The sequence below is a fragment of the Ascaphus truei genome, chromosome 5 (assembly GCF_040206685.1).
Source record: "Ascaphus truei isolate aAscTru1 chromosome 5, aAscTru1.hap1, whole genome shotgun sequence".
NCBI classification, from domain to species: Eukaryota; Metazoa; Chordata; class Amphibia; order Anura; family Ascaphidae; genus Ascaphus; species Ascaphus truei.
The window spans coordinates 274,891,024-274,917,483 of record NC_134487.1 but is presented as its reverse complement, the minus strand read 5'-3'; the positions used below and the strand labels follow the sequence as shown (position 1 = coordinate 274,917,483).

The following is a 26,460-nucleotide window of genomic DNA, read 5'->3' as shown; positions in this document are numbered from 1 at the left end:
TGGGTGAGGGTGGTTAGGCCTCACGGGGTGGGGGGTTACTGTGGGAGGGTATGTAGGCATCCCGAGTGGTGGGTGAGGGTGGGTTAACCCCTTAATGACTGTAGCGGTTAATAACCGCTATGGTGATTAAGGGGTTAGGGGACATTACTTTCGATGCTTTCATTCTTGTGTCTGTTTTGCAGCAGCGGAGGGGGCATGGGCAGGATGAAGATGAGGATGGCCTTCATCGTGGCAACCGGTAATGGGTAAGTGCTATATGTATTTAATGTATTTATTCTTGTTTATGTATTTTAAATACACAGTGGGTGTATGTTGTTTATTGCAATGTTTATTGGGGGCAATTGTCCCCAATAAACATGCTATTCTGCCTTAACCCTTCATAACCTTAGCGGCTATACGCTATGGTAATGAAGCAGCATTTCTGTATTTTAATAATATTGTGCGGGAGCAGGGGGCCCCCCCTGAGCTGAACCGCATTGATTTGTGGCTAAGAGACCCCCTGCTCACTGTACACTATTATTAAAAATACATTAATGTTGCTTCGTTACCGTAGCACATAGCCGCTAAGGTAAGGAATGATTGTGTATTGATATGTGTGTTTTATTTATACTGTAGATGTGCAGAGGGTCTCTGGAGCTGAACCGCTTTGGTTTTAGGTTCGGGGACCCCCTGCTTCCTGAGATACAGGCCCCTTTAGGGGGTGTCGGTATCCCTCTGCTTTCTTTACATTCCGCGGTCACGTGATCAGGACCTTTAAATGCAGAGGGATACCGGCACCTCATAAAGGGGCCTGTATCTCGGGAAGCAGGGGGTACCAATGCGGTTCAGCTCCGGAGACCCCCTGCACATCTACACTATCAGTAAAAATGTATTTTAAATAATTTTTAATGTGCTGATATTTGCGCCGAGAGAGCAGCGGATCTCTCTCTGCTGCAAACACAACTCGCCAGCGGACGGCTTCTCTGCAGCTTCTCGCCAGGCAGCCGTCTCGCCACCGGTTACTCGCCATTATTTCAAATGGTGGTGGCGCATTCATTTGCCAGGGATTCGGCCCTCCCTGCATACAGCGAGGTTAACACGCCAAAAACCTGGCGAATTGAAACCCTGGCGAATGCCATTTTTCGGCCCTTTCTGCATAGGCCCCTAAAGCTCAGATGTAAGTCAGAGCTCCATGCGGAGCTAGGTATGTTTATTTTTGCTTTCTCCTTATATGCTGAACAGAAGCAATATTTTATATTGTTAAAGCTTTGGGGCAAAATAAAAGCCCACATTTGTTTTCCAAAAGCAGTGTCCTGTTTTCACGTCTGCACACATCCCCTACAGGGGACATGCACCTTATACCAAGATACGATTGAAAATGTTTTGCTCTTCATTACGATATCTGGATTCCTTTCCTATGGACTGTAAAATCAGACACAAACATGTTATGGTTTTATTTTGCCATACTTTATTAATGTCATATTTTTAAAAGGTTATTAGTGCAACAAAACGTGAAATCTTATTGGGTTTTTTTAAAAATAAATCAGCTCTGTAGTATAATATTATTATTATTATTATTATTATTATTATTATTATTATTATTAGATTATAGGGACTTTTTTATTTTATTCTAATTGTAATGCCATTTTTAATGAGTTTTAAAGCATCATTTGTCTTCTATAGAAAGTTTTATCTCACCTCACAAGCAGTGCAAAATATTTGCAACACTTTCCTGTTTATGATAATTTGTTGTCAATGTTCTCCAGCAGTTTGAGCTGTAAACTGTAATAATAAATAATGTTACCTTAGTAATATAAGGATACATTGCAGCTGCTGAGTTACACTGACTGAAGGATTGATTGTAAACTGAAAAGAGGCCATTATGTTAGGCACACAATCAGAATTTTTACAGCTTTATAACAGGAGCACCAAACCATTGCCAGTTTAGGCAAGAATGTCAAATTAAACATTGCCGCATATTTTACATATTAAAATAATAATGGGCGAAAAGGGGGAACATAGTATTGCTGCTTTAAATGTAATGCAATGATATTTAAAAAATGAATAATATAAAAAGCTGTTAGTTCATTTAGAAAATATAAACTCTACAATTGCAATGGTATTTTTGCAAAGATAAGATAAATTAGTTGGGGTTCCACAAAGTCATAATACATTTTGAAGGGCATGGTCATCCACTGAGTCACCATACTCTTGTGAAAGGTTCCACAGGTCTTCAAGGGTTGAAAACCAATGGATTAGACTATATCAGAGCTGGACCCATGAAACCTGTACTCTGAGATTACTTTGCTGTGTTATCTGTAAAGCTCAGGCCACTTGTTTTCTCAACATTTATAGTGAGACTCACTTCATCATCATACAGTGCAACATTGACAGCATTCTCAGGATGAAAGAATCCCCTGCTCCATCAACTGTTAATACTGTGATAGCTCATGGTGATATACACCACTATGTTCCACTCTGAGTACTAAGCAGTTTATACCTGTCCAAGAGCGTTAGAAGCTATGAGGTTGCAGTTGGTTGGTTTGCATTACTTATTGTTCATAGTCTGATGGGAGCCTCTACCTTACTCGTTAATTATATAGCAACGTGACTGTGTAGAGCAAGGGGTCTGTGTGCAAAATGGATAAGGAGCCCAAGTGAACTCATGAATATATTTGTTGTTTATGTTCTCTGACACTCTAGCTCTTTATACTATGTGTGTGTGTGTGTGTGTGTGTGTGGTGTGTGTGCGTGTGTGTGTGTGCGTGTGTGTGTGTTTCTGTATTTATTTATGCGAGTAAAGCCACAAATTAAGTCCACATTAATTTCTGCTCAACCAGATGAAGCCTGAGCTGATGACATTTTAATTTGCTGGAAACTAAAGACCATGAACCAACAAACCTCTCATACTGCACAGCAATAGCAGATGGTATATTAAACAATGGTGTATTGCTATAGAGGAGTTGGAGGTGAATGGTGTTTTTAACCTGTTGGATAGAGATCCCTCTCTTGCCTTGTTTGTGTATGATGAGGACTAGTCAGAACTCTAATGTTGGTTGGGACAGGTTGGTTCATACAAAACCCACCTTTGGAAAAGAAATTCCAGAATTTACACTACTGTATTTCACAGCAAAAATGTGAATAATATAAGAACAGTACAGCATTGCATGCAGTACATGAAGTAAGTCCCTGGCCATGTAGTTTGCTTAAGATGTAGACATGGGGCGGACCAGTCAAAATTCCAGATTTTTTTTACACAAAATCTGCCACCCCCCTAAATCAAAGTCCGTCTGCAGATTGGGCACTAAAAAATCTGTGTGAATTAATCTAAATCCGCCATTGGATACAATTCGGTCGGATGTTTAAGAAACCGATCTGTGGATTCCACAATCTATGGCCTCCCACGCGGATTAATCCGTGGAGAGATATTCCTGAGAATTAATCTTTGTCCGGATTTTTTAACAAACTGGCCACGGATTTCAGTTTTGAGGTGGATCCAAATCCACAAAAAAAATCAGTCCATCTCTATTTAGACAGTTATTATTTCTAATGACACTACTGGTGGTCAATGTATAAGAGGTTCCAGATCCAATCCTATCTCTATTTGAAGAGCATTTGAGAGTGGGGGCTGGAGCTTGTAATTTGTGCCTTTGGTTCCTGGGACATTTGGCTGAGCATGTACTGTAAATTGGCTACATATGCATACTTACCCTGAATGCTTGGAGTGCACCTCTGTCCTGTTCTCCTGCACCTTCTGTTCCTCCATTGCCAAGATCACATTGCATGTGTTTGTAGTTCAAAGGTTTAGTGCTGTTTTACAGATCCTTTTTCCCCCTCCCCCCGGCAAGGAAAGCGTTAAGTGAGATGGGAACATGCCGGTGCTGATGAAAGCACTAACCTGCCAGGGAAACCGATCAGGAGAATGCTGCATAGGGTTTATTTCCGCTCTGCTAGTGATTAATTCGAACAGGGTCAGATTTAACATTCTCCAGTAATGAACTTTGTTACATAACAGCATTTGAAGGGGCGTCTGGCGCACGTTTGTTTGCACAGCATTTAATGTATGTATAATGTAGTAACATATGGAACACATGCATTAAAATAAAATATGTAAATACAGTTCTTAAAATAATCTATTAAAAGCCGCGCATACATACTATGGGATAGGATAAAATATGCCAGAGAAACTTCCAGTGTGATCAGAGTTAACACATTAAAATGATGAGCAAGATGTGCTTCCAATCATAGGACACTATTTAGCATTTTGAAAGCAGGAAGACCAATCAGTGGGGTGAGTGGGAGGGATTTCTAACGCTGAAGAGGGTTTTTTTTTTTTTTTCATTTTCACATTTTTTAGTTTAGTAAATTACTGCAGTAAGGAATATGCTAAGAAGTGGTGACTTCTCCAGGCATAACATGGGGCCGGAAGAAAGATCCAACACAGCATGTCTTTATTGATATACTTTAGTAAACCATAAAATGACACCAAGCCTGTGAAACTTAAAGCAGAGCTTTCTCCTTACTTTGTCCCCAAGCAATGGGACGGGCTCTTTACAGCCAGAACAACGTATTCCTCGGGAATAGGATACAAAAAGGCAAGAAAACGAGAAGCCAGATCTGAAGAAAGCCTGGAGAGATATTAGGAATCCCCAGTAACAGATCTACTGGGTCCCCCGACCACTGGCTGAACATTGAATGGGATGTACTGCAACTAAGATCAATACTGTGGGGGGTGGGGGGGAGTTGCAGGGGGAATATTTTATTTAATGGTAAAATCATCAGGTCTTGTGACTTGCTTGTTATCAGGATCCTGACTGAGACCGATATTCAGATCACTTTATATGGGAAGGACGGATTTTGTGCAGTCTGGATAGTGTCTGGACTATTGGAGTAACGCTTCAATGAGAAGCAGAAGCAGCCGCTGTCCGTGGTGCTGATCGCGTCTCTTGTTGGGGCTCTGGCTGTTCCAAGCTCGGTGAGAGAACCCTGTTTCCTAAAGTACCTGCGGATGAAGCTAAGAAACAGCACACGCCAGTGCATCTTCCTGCTATACTAACCAGCCGGTTGCTTCTCTCCCACCCTTATTCCAAGTGCCCCATCTATCTGTCGGGACTACAACCATCAGAAAAGAAAACATGTGCAACCTCAATGCACTTGGCATCTACCTTTGGGAGACGATTGTATTCTTCAGGTAATTCAATTTCACTATAGCACAGCACCCAGCAACAAGATAAAGAAGGGGTGAGGGGGTTGGGTATGTTTTTTTTAATCGTGGATAAGAGGGGTGGGCGGGGATTAACCAGCATCTTTAATCCAAAACAGTCCGTGTAATTTGTAACTGGCATGGTTTACAAACGCATCTAAGGACTTGATGTAATTAGTGCTGCAAAATCTGTAACCGCAGTGCTGATGAAAACAGCACAGCCTCCTGGCAGGGGAGAGACAACTAGTGGAGGTCTGGGGGTACTACACTCCATCTTAATACTGTCTCATTTCACAATGTATCCAGCTTTAACATGCTGTAGAATATTAATATTACTGGCAAAATAAATCCACAAGTACATATAACGTTATGATCAAATCTGACCCACTATAAGAAGAAAAATTACTAATATTTACCACCAGCAGTGGTCAAGGTAACCTTCAGCACTGCAAGAATTAATATGCTGCACACATTTTCGCATGCTAAGGCAATAGTGTGGCTCGTTGCAATGTTATCCATGTTGTGTAGTGTACAAAACATAGATGTTCTGTTTTCGGTGTGTGCTTGTGATTTTTCAAGTCCCCCACCTATAAAACCCACTTGGCCACTAATGCTTTAAAGCTGCTAACACACGTATTGCTAATTATACATTGGCATTAAATATATGATGGTCGGGGTTCTCTAAATGTTATTCATAAAATGAAAGATTTTGTTTGTCAGAAACGGTGCTGTTGACGTGATCTGTATACAAGGGAATGGAATATGCTGTCTCCTGTATTGTGTTGCAATTCTATGAAGGTCTGTCTATCAGGAATCTCAGATGCAACAGGGAGGGATTAAAGGGGTAATTTATCAAAGTCTCCAGGCTGCAAAAACAGCTGCACCAAATTTATCAAGGAAAAAAAATCACATTGAAATAAACAGGATGTTCTACTTTGATAAATATGGTGCAGTGTTTTTGCCTCAAAAATAGCACTACGTCGATCAACCCTAATTGGAAAATGTATGTTTATAATTTGATGAATGTAGTCCTATTTTGCCCTTGGAAAAGTTTGATAACTAGCCCTCAGAATGATTAAGAAACATCTGGGTTTATGTATCAAGATGATATATTTGCACCCTGACAAGGTAAAAAAAAAAAAACTTATTTCACATTAATCGGTGCTAACTGAAATGTAAAAAGACTTGCATGTAAACCTCATATCTTAGACATAGCGGTTAATGACACCTCAGATCTGGTGGATCAAAGCAAAGAAAAAATGCATTAATGAAAGGAGCTAATTTCATACATTCCATAGTGATATCGCAACCAGTAACTCCTTCTGCATATTATCCTATAAGCATAAACAAAAGTCTGTATGTATCAACACAAAAGAACTTCAATTATGGGGCAAAAATTTGCAGGTAATGTTTATTTAAAAAAAAATCATAACTTTGTATTCCTTGCATGTATGTGGTTCAGTGTTCCCTACATAATTGCACCACTTTTACCTTGATATATAGACCCCAAAATGTCCTCATGCATTAATAATAAGAAAGCCACAACATAAAAAAAAAGTCTCTATTCACATCAATTTAATAGCAAGACAGCCATGTGCCACACTTCACACATAGCTCCTTGTTGTGCAAAACTAGGGAATACACAGCCAAAAATGTTGAATAAAATATAGTTTGTTTTATTGATACATTGGCTGTGTTTTCTGCCAAGTAATGTCCTAGCCCAGAAATGTGTTGAATAACTTTATTTCTGCTGGAAGTTATGTTCCAGTTTGGCATGAAGATAGGAAGAGCACCAGGTTTGCAACATTTTAAAAAAATGTGTCACTCTGCATGGCACAAAACCGGAAAACATGATCCACTTCAAATATGCCCATATATAGACAGATATGGGAAATTTCCTTTGTTATTCCAGATCCAAATGCAAAAAGGTATTATCTGTTTTCAGAAGAGCCATATTTTAAACTGGTTTCTTGTACAATAGAGCTGTGTATATGATTTACCATTGGTGTAGTCTCTACCAATATTGCCAGCATCAGACAGGTTATGCTGTTTACTTCCACATCAGCATTGCCTCAGATGCAATAGCTTGTAATGGTTTAGAGAAAACATGGTTTAAAGTAAAAGTGTTACTGAAACTTACATCTCATCAGCTACCCACATGCCCAGACCCTCCAATGATCCTGGCCTGACCCATTGCCTGGCATAAAGCTAAGTTGACAAGGCAGTGCTTATGAAGCCAGCTTGAAGCAATATTGCAGCCTAAGCAAAGAGTGTTTAATGATGTGGGTTCTTAAGAGGCAGAGGAAAGGAACACACAGAGCCCTTGGGACATCATCAAATGATGTAAAATGAGGAGTTTCCAACGTGAGCTCTTGCTAATCATCCCATGTTCATCTTTTAGAGATGCATGGAAGAACAGTGAAACATTGTTCCCGCAAACAAATAAGTAACATTTGTATGCAAATGATGTGGATCTCATTGAGTCAGCATCTGGCAGAGCTGAAATAGGAAGATGGTGTGTTATTGGTTTGGGTTTTGGTTTCTTTGGGTAATGGGGGTTATAAAGCCAGATTTTAATATTATACTGCCGCCATCTCTTCCATTTATAGGGATATTAACCATTCAACTGGGAATAGGGCCTAGAATCTAGTTTAGTCATATGCTTTGCTGTCCTCACAGAGGTAAAGGATTAAAGATTATGTGCAGATTTAATCGTGGTGTTATCTGGTAAATACAAAAGCAAATAGATCTGATCTGAACTGGCTCCTACCATCTATGTGATAATGTCATGTTCGGAGAATTGAGAATTCCCATAGTTAGCGCACAGCAAATTACTAGTGATCACTGGTCTGAAGGGAAGATTGATAATTGGGCGCTTTAATACATACCTTGTATATAATGCACAGTCATTAGTTCAAAACATAAGTAATATTATGCATATATGTTTAACTTTACAACTGGTTCTAATAGATTCATTTAAGAGAACATCTGTTTGCTTACTTTGATGTAAAAGTGTACAATACATAATAAATGTTTTATTCTGTTACAGTCTAACAGCAAAGCTGGGCCTGGCAGCATAGCCTCATCCAACATCCTCCAGCTCCCATTCATAAACACAATATGTGCACCTCAGTTGTGACATATGGGGTACATTCTATATATCCACCTTACATGTGCACAAAATAAAAAATAAAAATATTATTCCTGGGAGATAGTGCACCCAATTAAGTTATGCCCATTTAATCACATTTGAGCAGGGAAGATTATAGCCAAACATCTCTATCATTATCATCAGGAGTATTGATTTATAGCAATGGGTTATGGTGTAAGGAAGCCTGGTACTTTCTTCAAAAACTCTTGTTTATCTGTTATCTGAGATATTCACGTGTTCACCTTTCTACAAATACAAAACATAAATAGGGAAGACTGACTATGCTGTTTTTATTTAGTAGTTCACCTCGCTTAGCTTAAAATTAAATATATATATACACACATATGTGTATATATATATATTTAATTTTAAGCTAAGCGAGGTGAACTACTAAATAAAAACAGCATAGTCAGTCTTCCCTATTTATGTTCTGTATTTGTAGAAAGGTGAACACGTGAATATCTCAGATATATATATTGCTTCCTTCCCCATAAACCCTTTGTGCTTGCAAAGCTTACTGGGCTTCTTCAATATCAGTGGGGAGCAGACACACATTCAACATGAAGTATTCTTGTTAGGTCTAGAGAGATATAGAATGGAATGGAGCTCTTACATCAGTATACTGTAGGCTTGTAAGTGTTCCCGTCTTACATTCTATCAAGGGTAGACTGGGACAGGAAGGATTTGAAGATGTTTAACATAGTTGGTAATTGAAAGAAATGATGTGGTGTTGCACACTGTAATTCTCTACTTACTGTAGACTGCGTAAATAAAAAAATATCCCTTAAATGGGATTAAGATTAGGGATAATATATGTAGAGTTCACAGAACCAAGGAACATTTCACTCCCATGAGATTCTTTTATGTGGCCAAGAACATACAATTGTTCTGACATCAATATTGAATTTCTATTTTTCCATAAAAAATGCAGCATACACTGGTAATAAAGCTAGTTGTATAATACAGCACAGCTCTGAGCTATCTAATATCAGTTTACAAAATCTGTGAAATATTTTGCCATCGTGAAGATTGGTTATAAAACAATAACAGCTGTATACTGCCTACTCTCTTGTTGATATTTCAAAATAATCTAGATGGAATAAAAAGTATTTAGTTTAAAGCTAGTTCATATAAACACTATGTAGCGAAGAAGATACTACATAATGCTCCACCTACAACATTTTCTTTAAAAGGTGTTCAGTAAAGATACAATTTTGTCATAGGAAATCAATTATCTTATATTATACAGTCATGATGTCTTTCAAAATAATAGAAATCTGACTCGGAAAATTGTCCTTTTCATTGCATCAACAGATGAAATGATTACTAGCAGTACTGTAGTCACCCAGGAGGTCTTCAGTGATTCAATTAATCTGAAGTTAAGAGTTCTCACTGCTTCTCAATACATGACCTTCCAAGTCATTCATTATGACCAACCTGTTCTAGTACTGTATTTATCCCCCTCTCATTGTAACATTTCTCCCTGCCTCTGTGAATTTTACAATTAACCCCCTTCCCCCTGCATTCCACTCCCCCACCCCAAATCCCCACACTGCTGATAGATGTACTGTGTGGTCTCACTGTTCCTTTTCATCCATTTATTGCCCTGTCTGTTTATTCCTTCTCTGCATCCTCTGCCTTAGATGGCTATCTTGTTTTCATTTTCTTTATATCTGTGTTAATCTCATGGAATCCCTGTAATTCAGTATTGCTGATCTGTGGAATAGAGAGAACTCTCGAAAGCGTGTCTTATAATATCAACTGTTAGTCCAAATAAAAAGGTATCACCTAATAATGAAGCACTCATTGTAAACATCTTAAGAGTTCTAGTGCTTGCATGAATGTTGTGATATTGTCTACTGGGTGAAACAAAAACACAATCATTTTGGTGCTCTAGCTCAGGGGTGTGCAAATTGGGGGGCGCAATATTTTTTGGGGGGGGGGGGGGGCGAGGGCGGCCCTTACAGAGGCCCCGCACTCTTCCCCACAACATTTAAATTAAATTCCGGGGGAGCGTGAGGCATCTGTATAGTCTCTTATCTGCTCTCCGGCAGCTTCTGGTGATGCGTCGCCATGGCAACGTGGCGTCAGATGACGCTGCGGGGTCACATGACATCAGAAACCCTGGAGAAAAGGTAAGGGGGCACTTGCAGGGGGAGGAGAGCACAGAGGGGGGCACAGACGAAAAAGTTTGTGCACCGCTGTTCTAGCTGACAATTGGTGGTAGAAAAAATTAACGTTCTCTAGTGCAGGGGTGCACAAACTATTCCCCTTGAGCACCCCTGTCTGGTCTCCTCACCGGCTCATGCCCCCCTCCGTCCTTGTCTTCGGCGTCAAATAACTCCACGGGGGTCATGTGACCCCACAGCGTCATTTGATGCTGCACTGCCATGGCGAAGCGTCACCGAAGACCAGGTTGGAAACGTTACAGAGGCCTCACGCGATCCCCCAACATTTAATTTAAATGCCGTGGGGAAGAGCACAGGGCCTCTGCAACCGCCGCATCCCCCCTGAAACATCTTGCACCCCCCACTTTGCGCACCCCTGCTCTAGTGTAATGTTAATCCAGTAAGAAATATCTCACAATTGACTTAAAATGTGCCCATTTTAGAAACAGAGGCTCACATTGGACCGTGATGAGAAGATATTATAGAATAGTTAACAATACAGCTCAACCCCGTTATAACGCAATCCGCTTATAACGCGATGCAAGCGTGGCTCTCAATTTTCGTATTTATGAATAGTTTAAAACACGATTTTTGGTATCTCATATACTTTATTGTACAATGCATACAGTTGTACATTATTTCTAACACGATCCGCTTATAACGTGATGTGATTCTTTGGACCCCAAGCACAGCGCTATAAGGGGGTTGAGCTGTACCTTCATTCCATTCAAGTGATTGTTGTTAAAGCAGCAATCTGCTCTACTCACCATAAAGAAAAGAAATGTATCCTTTCATTGTTAAGTCATTTGCTGCTTTTCTCTCCATTCCCACCCTTTTTCAATTCTGTAGGTGACATTTGGAGATATTAGTCAATAAAAATATGCCATCTAGGGATGTTATGGTGGTCACTGCCTTTCACGCTCATTAAGACAAGAAAGGTTGCCATGGTAAGAGCTGATGCCAGTGAAGCAATAAGGAACTTAAAACGCAACAAACATAAAGATTTAGAAAAAATGTCAAGTTAGAATTTGATCAGTACCACATGAACTATCAGGTTGTGTTATTACTTACCACTATGGGGTTTGGGGTATGAGATTGCTGTTCTTAATATGCATTAATGGCTTTTAACAATATTGAATAAATGGTAGGATATACTGTATGCCATGTACTGGTTCTTAAAGAGAATGCATGTTAGAGCTGTTCCATAGATTCCATTGTTCAATTACATGCTGTATGCTGGACCTCTTTTACATGAATCGATGATATTGAAATGATTTGGTGTATCTGATTATAAGGTTAACTCTTTGGTCATTTAATATCTTTTGGATACTCAGTCACTTGTAGGATACAGGGAAAGTTTAGGAGACTTTTTCTTTAGACTCGTCTTTTACAATCAATGCAAAACACTTTCACTACCTAATCATTTCGAGGTAATAGGACGTGTCTTGCTATCTAGGAAGCTAACTGCATTATTGTTTTGGTCCAGCTACTTTCAAATCTGGCAATTCCTTATCATAAAAAATGTCAATAATCCTACAGATGCCGTCAATGTGTCTGAGATATTTGCATAATTACAAAGTTGAAATATAAGATGATAGCGCTAATTACAGCTTCGGGTTAATGATCCTTACATTTCCCTCATTTCCAACATTCGTCTTTGATAAAGTGATTCATTTACTCCAGAGTAGCTGCAAAAATGATGTATGGTGTTGCCACTAAAGTCTCCGGTGTAGAGTAAACACAACATTAAACTCAACATCGAAGTCTCTCATCTTTACACTTTGTCAGCATATTTTAAGCTTCTTCCCTAAACACACTTGACTGTAATTTGGAGTTGATACCTAGAATCTGTATATTCTCCTATACGTATTTGGCTTTCAAAGTGGCAGGAACATCGTTTCTGGCTGGATTTTTAGTACACCTCAGATTTCCGTTCAATTAAAAGAGAACTGAAATTCTGGCACACTTTTCATGTCCTGAAAAGATACATAAATACATAAATATGCTTCTTCTACACATAGTACACAAATAGATACTTAATCTGCATATGTAGAACATACACTAAAGGCATTGGCTTGGATTTTATTAAATTGTCTTGTAAGTGACTTGAAAGAGGATCATTTAATTATATATATATATATATATATATATATATATATATATATATATATATATATACATATCTGTGCGTGTGTGTGTGTATATATATATATATACAATGTATATATATATATATATATATATATATGTATATATTTATATATATATATATATATATGTATATTTATATATATATATATACAAAACAGAAAGGGAGAGTGCACGCTCCATAGTGTATTACCATAAAAACAATTTAATCAGACCAAAATCTAAAAATCAATGCACTCACAAACGCCAATCAAATAAGCACATGTCTGAGATCAATCTCAAGATTCCGCCACTGAGAATGTCAAAAAGGAATCCAGCTGTGGTGCAGTCATACTAATGGAGTGTCTTCCAATCCGGAACTAGGGTTAGATGGCACAACCTCAGATTCTGTCCTCTGGAAACTCTGCACTTTGAGCTGCGTTCCTCTAGCACTATGTTCTTCTGGCATTTCTCCGTCAGCGTGATGACATGTAAATGCATACACAAACGTCCCTACGCATTACATCGCAGAAAACGCACCTTCAGGAGATCTGAAGTAGCGATATCTGTGATGAAACGCGTTGGGACGTTTGTGTACGCAGCTACGGCATTACATCATCACAGAACGAGCTCGACGAGGCTGTGTCCTGCTCTGTGTGTTTCTGGTCATGAGGTTTGAATTTTCCTAAATCAAGGACTTTCCTTCTATTTGGGAATCTGCTGGATCGGGTCCTTGGCGGACCTGCCCTGTTATCCTTCATGAGAACACTGCCAGGATTGTTCTGCAAAATGAGTTGAAGACACTGTATTAATATATATATATATATATATATATATATATATATATATATATATATATATATATATATATATATATATATATATATATATATATATATAAAATGCCAATAGAAACACACATTCCACAGCAGTTACTCCAGTTATGAAGCAATTAGACTTTCACAAATGACCCCCCAATTTACTATATAGAAGTACTTTCCCTGCACCTATTAACTAGAACAGGCCCCTCAAACTCAGGATAAGTTGGGGTCAGTTCTTAAATCTGACTGCAAGACTCGGGCCATATAGAGGGGTGGCCTTATGCACTCGTATAGTCCGTATAACCCAAACCTCTCTCTCCCCATCCTCTCTGTCTCCCCCATCTCTCTGCCTCTCTCCCCTCTCTTTTCTCTCACCCTTCTCTCTCTTTTCCCTCACATCCCTCACCCCTCACTCTTTCACCCCTCCCCTACCTCTCTCTTCCCCTATCCCCCACTCATCTCCTGATAGGCCTGGACTAGAAGCTGCCATTTGTTCCTTTTAATGGTTGTTTCAAAGTACCAATCAATCAAAATCTCCTAAAATTTCCAGTGCTAAGATTTTGTCCTCCTGTGTGGGTGATACCCTCTATAAAACAGATGTGCATTTACTTCAGCACTTTACTGAGGCCGAACCCTAGGAAAGGGTGTGAATTAAGCCTACTATTCACTGCTCGTGTTAACAATACCTGCTGCATCCTGATTCCTGCAGGTGGGAATGATTTATTCAGTTCACTGGTTATTCCTTTAGTATTACTGTTACTACTAGTTATTACGTTACTCTACCACTCTTAAAGCGGCAAGATTTTTTTAAATTATTTTTTTTAACATAGCGTTAAAGTAAGAGGGTCACCAAACTGGACCCTATTTATTTCAGCTCCGAGGACCACCTGGATCCGGAGATAGTTATCTCCGTAGAGGATACCGGTAGCCACTCCGGCCCGGCTAGCAGGGATCACGTAATGGCCACTTTCACAGCTCCGGCTTCCTGCGGGCCAACAGGAAACTGTGACGTCATGAAGTTTAGCTTCCTGTTGGTCCACGTGACGGGGGGCTTTAAACTTTGCCAGATACCTTTCGGAGATCTGTATTGCAGGAAGCTGGAAATTAATAAGGTTCAGCTCCGGAAACCCCCTGCTTCTAACCTATGTTAAAAAAATGCATGAATTGTTCTTTTAAGTGCTTAATTTATGTCTGGGTCTTAGTTGGGAGGATGAGGTGGAGGGATGTGTCTCCTTTCAAACAGAGCTCAGCATTTTGTTTATTTCATTTTAACTACTGTCACTATTAGGAGCAGAGCTCCCTTGTTAGGTACTAAAACATAAGAGGAAATGAATTATCTTCTGTCAACTCATTATACCGGGTGTCAGACAAACCAGTAAGGGACCAGTCTAGGTGCCCTCGCAATGGGGTGTTCACATTTAACTTCAGGCCAGGTGGATCAATCAGAGGCCTGGGGGGTGAGGGCGAGCCCGATTGAGCCATCTGTGCTCAAGCAGGGATATCCAAACCTGACCTGTTGGTGGCCCTTGAGGACTGGAGTTACCCACTCCTGTTCTAGAAGGTGACGGAGTGTTCTCTGCTCATTTGAATCTGCCTTTTCCTTTAGTTTGAACCTTGATCATTTGATATTATTGCCTGTTCACTTTTCCAGTACAGCCGCTTTCTTCTTTTGTGAACCCCCTGCCTTTTTCTGTGCTCCTGCAGTATCGTCCTTCTTTTGAGATTGTATTAAATCTACCTGGTGTTGAGTTGTATTACTATGACTTCTCACCTCATTACAGCCTTTCCTTTTGAAATAATGGATTTTCTGAACTATCATCTCAGTTTTAGATGATTTCCTTTCCTCAATTTCTCCGTTCTCTTCCCTTTTGAATTCATTTCATGCTTTTCTCCCTTCCATAGTTCAAAATCTACATCATTTCTCATCCTGTCAAAGCAAAGTCCACATGCCTTGTGAGAGCTCTTAGCCCGATTACTTTTTCTCCCTCCTAGGGGTCTATTTACCAAGAGTAGCAAATGGAATATGTGGTCTTAAACTGAACAAGAAAAACAAAAGGTATATTGCGTGCGTGTGTGTGTGCGCGCATGTACTAACCTTTTTTTGTTCAATGAGCACTGCACGTGGGAAAAAAATATTTTTTAGGCAGGTATGTTGGCACAAGCAGGTATTGAAACAGGCAGATCAGTAGTGATACTCGTGATCAACAGATATTAAGAGCATGTATTAAAATCATTTGTCTATCATACAATAATACAATTCCTGGCACTCACTGTATCAAAGAAGTAAATAGAACAATCCTACAAAAATATTTTAACGTGAAAATACATAGAAATACTTGTGTCACAAAAGAAAGAGGATAACTGGTATACAACAGGGGCGGCCAACTCCAGTCCTCAAGGGCCACCAACAGGGCAGGTTTTCAGGATATCCCTGCTTCAGCACAGATGGCTCAGTCATTGATTGAGCTACCTGTGTTGAAGCAGGGATATCCGTCAAACCTTACCTGTTGGTGGCCCTTGAGGACTGGAGTTGGCCACCCCTGGTATAAAACACATGGGTGTAGTTCTAAATGGAAGGGAACAATTCCTCCAAGTTATATAAATACACATCATTGTTGAAGATATATACAAAAGAGGAATACTCATCTAACTGTATAATCTCTGGTGTCCATGCAGGAACATTATCCAGGTTAGGTATTTTGTAATGCAGGTACTTCCGCTGATATATATATAGAGTTCATGTACTACAAATAAAGCACGTATACATATGTAGGAGATGCGTGCAGAGGTGAAAACAGGAGTTTTACTTTGGGGAAAAAAATGTAGGCTTTTATTTCGCCAAAGTGCAATTAACCAAAACCCAGGCTTTCCTCAGCCAAGGTGCAGGAAAAAAAAACAGGTGAGCAATATACAACATAGGGCTTTCCTAAGTCAACATTCCGTTTTCCCAGTGTATGGAAGTCCATATACGTCTGTTTAGATCTGGTATCACTTGGCATCAAGGACAGGGATATGACTTGTAGGCCGGGTATCCCTAGGGATCAAGGACATGCACATGTGGTCTGTACATAGACAGAGACAGAGAAACAGCTCCCTTTCCTGCCTTTTAAACCCCTTTCTAGTCTCAGCTGAGCTCGTTAGTAGTCCTGCCATCATTCAGGCAGGGATTAACCACTACCTGGCTAACACCAACAGCTCTTGCTATTGTAAACAGGCTTGCCCCTATTACAACATACCAAGACCCTAATACTAAAAGGTGGGGAAGGGGGGGGGTCCTGGGTAAAATATTCCTTCTTCTGGCCTTTTCCCTTGTTGACTACAAATATGGTACTTGTTCTGGCCCAGGCTCACTGTAGCTAATGAGTAGGATCAGGGAGTTTAACTCAGCCCCTTTAAATGCCCACAGAGTCCTTCTATTTTCTGTAACTTTATTGGAGGGGGTTAACAGAAGCATAAAATAACTTGGGGTAGCATTTGTGAGAGGAAAGTAGAAAATGAATGCCTTGTTCTGGGATAACAGTGAAAGGTGTAGTTACTCACAATGCTGCTGATTCCAAAGAAAGCATGCTTGCCTGTACAAGCAGGTAATAAGCCAGAGCTGTTCCAACTAGCAGGGGGAGGAGGGAGCAGCCCAACTAACAGAGAAAAGGGGGAGTTGCCAAGGCAACAGGCTGAGAAGCCAACAGAGAAAGTTACATTAGTAACAAGTTAAGACTGGGGAAAGACAGCAGCCACAGAACAGAGAAAATATGCAACCTGGTTCCAGGACAGTACTTCCCTCAGTGTCCTGATAATCAGAAAATTAGATTGTGGCTTCAAACAAACATCCACTCAGCATCGTAGTTGCAATGTATTTATATATAATGTATAACCCTGTTCACCTAATGTAACCATGTATTTGTAACCATGTATTTGTCATCATAACTCTGTGCCCAGGACATACTTGAAAACGAGAGGTAACTCTCAATGTATTACTTCCTGGTAAAACATTTAATAAATTAAATAGTTCCAGCTAATTCAAGCTCCGCTGCCCCACGAATCTATCCCGCACTGGAGTCTGATGCCACGGATCATTCTGCTGACCATAGGGGTCAAGGAGAGTTCACTGACAGCCCGATTGACATGACAACATCATATTCTGAAGTTGTGTTCCTCATTGTCATGGCAACCTTACATCTGGGTTCTTTTGATGCTGTTTTAATCAGATATTGAGATCATGCAGCCAAGTGCAGTATACAGTATATACAACGAATGAAGAGAAAAAAATAGATTATAAGCAATCAAAAATCAGTTTTATAAATTATCCTATCATCCCAAAAGAATTAGCCACACACTTATATTTACAAAAAGGATAATATATCTATTTATGACAAGTAAGGAGAGAGAAAATATTATCAACACCTACTGTATAATTTCTGTAATATTGGGAATTGCACCCAATACACCCAGGACTGTCCAGACCTGCAGTCTGTGTGATCAACTCCCACTTTTGTCCATCTGTGTCCTGTAAAGATTCCAGTAGGAACTACACATTTACTAAAGTATCCCAACTGGAAAACGGGGGCAAACCCAGTGCAAAACCCAGAACCATATTTATAATAGGGAACGAATCCCATTGAAAGCCATTGGAGATTTCCCTTTAATAAATCTTGTGCAATTCTTTTATTTTATTGTTTTTGCCCCAGTTTTGCCGTCAGGGGATTTTAGTAAATAATCCCTGCTATTTACTGTGCAAAAACAGAGTTGACCTGTAAGGTGCCCATTCATTCTACTTATCCTCCTATAATGTTCACATATGGAAACATATATTTATCTATAAATATTTTTATCTCTTCATATATCCAGCATAAATTGCGTGTATACATGTATGAATGTTGGCATGAGATATGCCATTTTTTTTTATTACTTAAATGTTTTATTGATCATTTTATACACGTAAAGAAATAGGGTATACAAAGAAGAAAACAAAAAAGGGAATACAATAATACAAATAAACTGATTATGAAACAATAAAAGAGGAGGAAGATCAGGGAAGGGGGGAAAGGGACAGCATTTGTAACAATATAACACAGCAAGCAACAGTTTAAATACCACATGTACTGTATCACTCTGTTCCAAGTATTCTAGTCCATATATGGGGATATACCTGCATGACAGAACCACAGAGCCCAAATCTCCGAGAATTGCGAGGTAGACCCGTTAAGATAGGCTGAGAGTTTTTCCATATAGACTATATGTCAAATGTTGTTATTTATTTGGTTTAGGGATGAGGGCAGGTTGTTTCCAATTTTTGGCAATTGTACACCTTGTAGCATTAAAAAATTTGGGATATTACTTTAGCTTCTTTTTTTGGTGTGAGTGGCCATTGGTTTTCCTAGCAATATATATATATATATATATATATATATATATATATATATATATATATTGGGACATGTATCTCTAGAATCTTGTATATTAGGGCGAACACTTCCGTCCATGTTTGTTGGATTTTGGGACATGACCAGAATATGTGCAGTATATTCCCCACTTCACTACAACCACGCCAACACAGATACAGTGGCGGCTGCCTTTATCCTCGTGTGGCCGTATTGGCGCAACTCTGAAAACCGTGGGCAGATGCAGTATTTGATGCGGTATGTTCCGGTATTTTTAGCCGCGGCCGACTTTATCCTAGTGCATTGTATTAGCGCTGTCTCGGCATGAATGCGGCATGAACGCGGTGAAGTGCGTGGCATTCGGAAAAAATACCCAAACAAAATCGGAGATGTTGGAGAATAAAAGGGGCCGTGACAGTATACTTTTTTTAACATGTTTTGTGGGCTGTCATACATTTTTATGGACCTACATGTCCATCGTACAGGATTGTCTTTTGCTTAAGCTTTTGAGACTGCAGAAGTCCATTCATCAGATCCCACAGAAACAGCAATTCACTTTGCCTGGAAAAAACAGCAAATATTTCTCCTGGCAAAATACTACCCCCCAGCAAAACCCACATCATGTTCTCCAAAGATGCTGCAATATTCACAAACTTAGGGGTAAGATTTGATACCTGGGAAAGACACTGGAGATTGGTGATTTTTGGTAAACTGTACAAGTGTCCATGGACGTTTCACCTATCTACATATGTTTGTATATATATTTTTATTTATATGGCACCACCCATGTACATAGCGCTTTACAGCAGTAATACACGTGACATAATAGGAATAAGCGCTTCAACATAAAATAGACATTCGGAAAAGGAGTCCCTGCCCCAAAGAGCTTACAATCTAAGTGATATAAACAGGTATGTTTATTTCAGAAATGCCCAAATGCATTTAATTTCTGTCTTCCCTTCCAATGTTCGAAAGGAAAAAAATAATTCATGGTATTTGGAAGATATGAGAATAGAAAAACAGGTTATAATTAGTGGCAGGTAGTCTGTATGTGATCAATAAAAAATATTTAGTGTCGATAATTTTAGCATGCTAAATCTTTACATACGCAATTCTACACCTGATAGCAATTTTTTTTTTATGAAGAGGAGTGGAGAGATATGCTTAAATGAAGGGCCTTCTCCAATAAATCTTCAAAAGCTGGAACTTTACCTTATTTACAGGAAGCAAAATATAAAGTTTGGCATCCCTAAGGCTAAGAAGGTCCTTTTGACCATGAACAAGTTGAGTAGTCAAACTATACATAAACAACTGTGACTTTTCCGTCAACAGCTCTGCAAGTACCTCCTTGGAGAGAGAATAATTGTTCATGTTGAGAACTCTGTGTTCAGGGGAACACTACATATTAAATAAGCATTGAGTGATTCATCTCTCAGGCTACTAGATTGGATATTGTGTTATAGACTGTTCAAGTACATTGCTAAGTGAAAAAACTGCCGGCATACAGTAGGTTAGTAACAAATACATACCAATAGCCCAATGATTCTAATCCTTTTATGCATGGCAAAATCCTTAGCTGAGTTTTGAAGTACATATAACACCCTTTCTCCATATATTCCATGTTACTTTATGTTACATATATATTCATTTGTATACTTACACTGTTTGCTTTTTTAATTAAACTGAAATATTATCTCTCCATTTTCTAATTTTCTGCTTTTGTGCACCTGTGGTTTTTTTTGCATTTTTATATACCGGCATACCCCGCATTAACGTACGCAATGGGTCCAGAGCATGTATGTAAAGCGAAAATGTACTTAAAGTGAAGCACTACCTTTTTTTCCCCACTTATCGATGCTTCGGTACAGGTAGGGAGCCGGTATTGCTGTTCAGGACGTGCTGACAGGCGCATGCGCGAGCTGCTGTTTGCCTATTGTGCGAGGGTAATCAGCGCATCACTACTACGGCGGTCTGTAGGGCAGAATAAGTGTCCGTATTCGCAAAGCGAGCGTACGGACACAGGGGTATGGTGCTATTGAAAATATGTCCTTACTCGCGACTGTACTTAAAGTGAGTGTCCTTAAACCGGGGTATACCTGTACTTCCTTCTTTGGAAATTCTCATAAGACATCATGACAAACTGCAGGTTGTTCTGGTGTCCTGTTTGGGAATTACTGTCCTCGACAGTGTGCAGCAGAACCACGACGCAGGGGAGAATTCATTTGGAATTTAAGATGCCATCGCTAGTATTGTTCTAGTGCTTGTTCGCTGCCACCACTGACCTATAGGCACTTATTTTCAATGTACTTTGTACTTTAGTTTACTCAAGTCTCCCCATCTGCAAAACGGAGGCAAAAGTAGCGCAAAAACCAGAACCATATTTATCAGAGAAAAGGAATCCCTTAAAAGCAATGGCGTTTTTTCCTTTGATAAAGCTGATGTCATTCTTTTACACTGGCTGTCCCCCTTGGTTATGCAGCCTTGAGACTTTAGTAGGTAACTTACTTTGGACTACTTCCAGAAAGTTATTTAAATCAGGGCTCAAATGGGGATATTACCTAAAACACAAGTGGACGTTATGTTCCCCAAGAGATATTTATATGCAAAAACAACAGCTGAACTAAAGCTCATTTGCATAGACTTAATATCACATTACTGCAGCATTACCATGCGTTATTTTCCAATAACGTGATGTCTTAGGCCGCGCTTATAGCCATCGATGGCAACGGCGACACAATGGGTGACATCACCCGTCGCCACAGGCGAAAGTTATATTTCGCTGTGTGGCGGCAAAGGGGGTTTCCTGGCATTTGATTGGTTCAGGGGCTGTCACATAAGCCTACAGCCCTTGAAAAATCAAATATTGCCTGCTACCAGTTTTCGCGACGGCTACGTCGCTCCGTCGCATTGTTGCGCTTACTATAAGCGCACGCGGCGGCAACGCATTTGTTTTCGGGTGACGTTGCGTCGCCGGCACTGTAAGTGCGGCCTTAGTGGTACTCTGATCCAGACTCAGAAATAGGTCTTAAGCTAAAGATGAAAAAGAGAGGAAACTAAAAGAAATCCGGGGGAATAGCACTATGTTTGTAAGATCATGCCTAAATCTGGTGTTATACCCTTCCAAACCCTGTAAAAGCCCTATTTCTAAATGAGCGTATCCCTGAGATTAGCTATGACATAACTAAGGTAATGTTAAATTCCCGCGTTAACCTTAATGGACTTTTGTGGCTGTGTGATGATATGATAACGCAAGGGTGAGAAACTCCAGTCATCAAGGGCCACCAACAGGTAAGGTTTTAAAGATATCCCTGCTTCAGGACAGGTGGCTCAATCAGTGGCTCAGTCGAAGACTGTAGCTTCCCACCCCTGTGATAACGCCTTATTTGCATGTAATCTGCATATCTTTATCACTAACGTCTGCTATAGTTAACTCTTTGCTCTTTACAGGATACAACATGTCTCAACATTAGGTTATTGTCCTTTGCAGATCCACAATTAGGTTTAACGTTACATTAAGTGACTAAACTGAGTTTTGTGGATCTGGGCCTATGTGTGGGACATGAAAAAGAAGTGAAAGTAGGGTTATCGCCACTTGTGAACTAACAGAGAAGCACAAGCTCTCCAGTCACACTATCAAAGTATTTACTTATCAAAGTATCCAGCTTATCAATGAAAATGGCATCTAAAGCAATAGTAATGGGAATTTTGTCTTTGATACATTTTGCCCTAGTTTTGCAGCCACGAGCCTTTTTTAACTTACCTCGTACATAGCGAAAAAATTACTGCGTTCATAAACATTGAAGCATTGTTTTTTCACTGTCTAAGAGGGCCAAGCTTCCATCTTCTTCCATGTATATGGAATATAGGTGGTGCTCATACTCCTTGATAAAGGAAACTCGAGTCTGAAACGCGTAGGAGTGCTGCACCCTCCGTTTATTTATGCTCTTCCAATAAAATAGCTTATTTTTGCCAAGACCTGCTTCTCTGTTTGCTGTGCGCTGCACAAATACTCTTTTTGGACATCTTTTTCTATGGAATTTTTATACTGAGAATTAGTTTTTTTTTTTGTTTTTTAAAGTGATCGCTTCCTCTGCCAACTTACCTGAGGAAGTCCTCTTCCAAATGATTCTGCGATCTTTGCCTACAGAGGAGAGGACCACCTTAATTACCACAGAAAGAGAGAGATCATACACTGCAATTACGGCAACCAGAAATTGTTGCATTGTCTGTGATAATCCAGATGAATCAAACATTGTAAACCAATGTTGTTAGTACTTGGTGACTTGTAAGCCAGTGATGTGGGATGTTCGGTAAGGTGGTAATACATAGTTTATGATACACATTGTCACGAACGTCATACATATGTTCGAGTGACTTCTGTATGGGAAAGGGGTTAAAATATCCAGCTGCCTCACTTACCACCCTGCAGAGCATTAAAAATGAGCAATATCTCACAAACACATATCACACTACACCTCAATTAGGCTGCTACTACCAAGAATAATTTAAGGTCTTACCCTCAGGAGTTCTTCGTCTCCTGTTTACTAAAAAAAAAGATGTAATTAACACAAACACCCAATGTAGCTAAATGTGTCAGAAATGTGGTTAAACTCTTCACAAAGGTACTAGGTTCAAATAGAGCCCAAAGCCAGTACGTATTACATTTTAGATTTAATATATGAAAAGTGGTACTTTATGGTAATACTGTATATAAATGCAGACAATTTCATAAGAAAGGGATAAATCAGAGAACCTACAGTATGTTACCAATTAACAATATTAGTTCCCATCAAAGTGTCTTGACATGGAAGATACTGCATGAGAATTCCTGTGTTATTGGTATAACACCCCTCTTTGTTGATTTATACTTTTGATACTCAGATGCATTGTTCTTATGATCAAAACTTTGCTCCTGTATCAAGGACAGGCCCACCTTTTGTGGGTGTATCTTATCTCCCACTCATCAATCTTTTGTGACATTTATGGATGGGAGAATGATTTTACACTAAAATGAATCTGAGAGTATAAAATAACCTATAACTCTCTACCTGTAAGCCCTAGAATAATGCTACCCTCTCCGTTGCATTTGTATGATATTAATGCGCGCTGGGACATATGTCTTGACTGGACTAATTTTAATCTTTGAGGTAGAAATAAATATGTAAAACATACTGGACACCTAACAAGCTCCTATTGAACCCCCAAAAAACATACATATATATTTAGGCACTGTACCGTGTATGAATTTCACTGGATGTGCACTGAGCTCTGTCTGTGTTTTATGTTCTGTCTCTGGTTTTAAATATATATTGCCATGCTCAGTAGCGCTCCTCTGTGACACTCCCATGCTTATATATATGTTGTGGTTATTTTGGGGGTTCAATAGGAGCTTGTTAGGTGTCCAGTATGTTTTACAATTCTTGTTCAGCTAGTCTTAGCTGATTGGAGGGTGGCAACCTCCTACCTAATTGAAGCTTACCCCCTCCCACATTTAAATGGTTAAAAGCTCACTTCATAGCATCTCCCACTCAGGGGAACTTGCTTGCTTGCAGTATGGTTGTGACAAATCTAATACAGAGTGCTTTTCCTGGTAATGTACAGGTTATTAAAAGCTTCAATCAGACTTAGAACTTTGCAACTAATTTTGACAGATTTATTATAAATCATTCTTCCTGGTATTGCACAGGAAATAAATATCTGACATATGCCACACAGATAACCTGTCATATTTGTCACCCACCTAAGTTTGCCTTCCACAAACCTATATTTGTTATCCTTGTGAATTACATCACATGTTAATTATCCTACATTTCTAAACCTGTAAGGAAATAGAGAGTGCCCTTTCTGCCACTTGTTGTCTTGCTAACCAGACCAGTCCCAGGAATGTACACAATGTCCTTGCAGATAACCTAGAGATCACCAAAAAATGTCTGTTACATCTGCACACTTTCACCAGTCACTACTATTATAAACATATTGTTTTTCATTGGTTAATTGGCCCAGTAATGCAAATACCAGGTTAGCCCAGGTGACCTCACAGGAGACAGAGAAAAATAGGCATTTACAAAAATGAAAGTTGCTGCATTGTTATCACAACTGAATTGGTTAAAGGTATTAATGTGACATACATTATTACATTTATATACTTGCCTCACAACTTGGGACTTCACAGGAGCCGACCCAGAACTATTTTTACTGGATTGATTACATTGTAGATATCTATGAAAATACTCAGGGCATCAGAACACTCCTGTTCTCTTCTACTAAACCCAGTCAGTTGTACTCTTGTTATTTTCTATAAAAGAGACATACTGTACAGTAGAAATGTTCCTTTCAGAGAGAAGACAATGAAAATAATATACACTCTTCTTTCAAATGGAAAATCAGGCTATTTGAGTGTATTAACACCATGTGCATGGCACTTATGTGTATCTAGATGTTTATCACAGTTTTGCTGCCCATTGGAATACCTCATTTCACCTAAAAAAGACCTTGGAGAAATTATATGCTAGCCTGTTTGCAGTGAAATTGCCAGAAGACATTGACTTTAGGACGTTTCGGAAAATCATTACTGAATGATCCCACGGGACTTTGTTTTGCAGGAGTGAGAGATTGTGTCAGTGCCCATGTAATTGATTGTATGTTGGATATAATGACTGGGATGAAATTATGTTAAGGGGGCGAATAATTTATAGAAGTCAAGCTATATTTGTGAGATAAATATTTAACCCCTGGTTACAGTGTATATGTCAATATAAAAAAAGACACCTTAGCATAAGAAGACACACAGGGTTGTCCCAAACCAATGTACTGTAACTATTCGATGAGGTTTGTCATTTATGCCGGGGAATATTTTCTACCCATATCTATATAAAGCAGATTTCCATTTCACCGTATTTGTTACTGTGTCCTCTCTCTTGAGAAAACTTCACATAAATAAACTGCCTTCTTACTCCTATTTTGCAATCAAGCCTATTAATTGGGTGGCACTTGAACTACAGTATATGGTGCATAGGAGGGTTTGCACTCTGTACACCAGATATCATGGGAAGTGAAGGATGTGTTGGAAACAATTTTCTTTATTCTGTTTGCTGATGGCACAGACATTTGCAGCTGTGGAATGCCATTTCAAATTTGTTGACCACTTTGCCAATTGGAAAAGCAGTAGATGAGATCACTATCCTGTACCCCTCTCTTCCCCCTCCCACAGTTCCTGGAGAAATGAATTAGACTACTCTGGATATAGGCTGAACATAAGTTAGCAATTTGTGGTAGTACTGAGTATTTATTAATTAGCGTGGGGAGTGAGAGGATGCCTCTGAGGATTTGTTTTGGCAGAATGGGGACCAGAACATAGTGGCATCCTTATTCTGGGCACCACTACAATTTAATTTGCAAACCTGCTTTCTTTTCTTTCATGGAGATTTGTTTTCATTTGTTGGTAATAATGACCTTGTGTACCCTTATACTGTATCCTAGAACATAGTAAAAACAAAACACGACGTTCACATTTCCTTGTTTTCAAAATAAATACATTCATTATAAGAATGCCTGTCCTTGTGGGCTTAAGACATCATTTTGAGTCTTTTTAACTAAAGAACATCTGACTCTTGTTTAACAGAAAGTCACTGAG

At 39.3% G+C, this 26,460-nt stretch overlaps 1 protein-coding gene across 2 annotated transcripts in view; it reads left to right on the top strand.

Annotated features, from left to right (window-relative positions):
- The first annotated feature begins 4,343 nt into the window (after nucleotides 1-4,343).
- Nucleotides 4,344-26,460, top strand: part of GLRA1 (glycine receptor alpha 1) — a 48,520-nt gene continuing 26,403 nt past the window's right edge. For both annotated transcript variants that reach the window (XM_075602137.1, XM_075602136.1), the window contains exon 1: nucleotides 4,344-5,170. In XM_075602137.1, coding sequence (XP_075458252.1) covers nucleotides 5,115-5,170 — 56 coding nt within the window. In that variant the 5' untranslated portion in view covers nucleotides 4,344-5,114. The remainder of the gene's footprint in view (nucleotides 5,171-26,460) is intronic.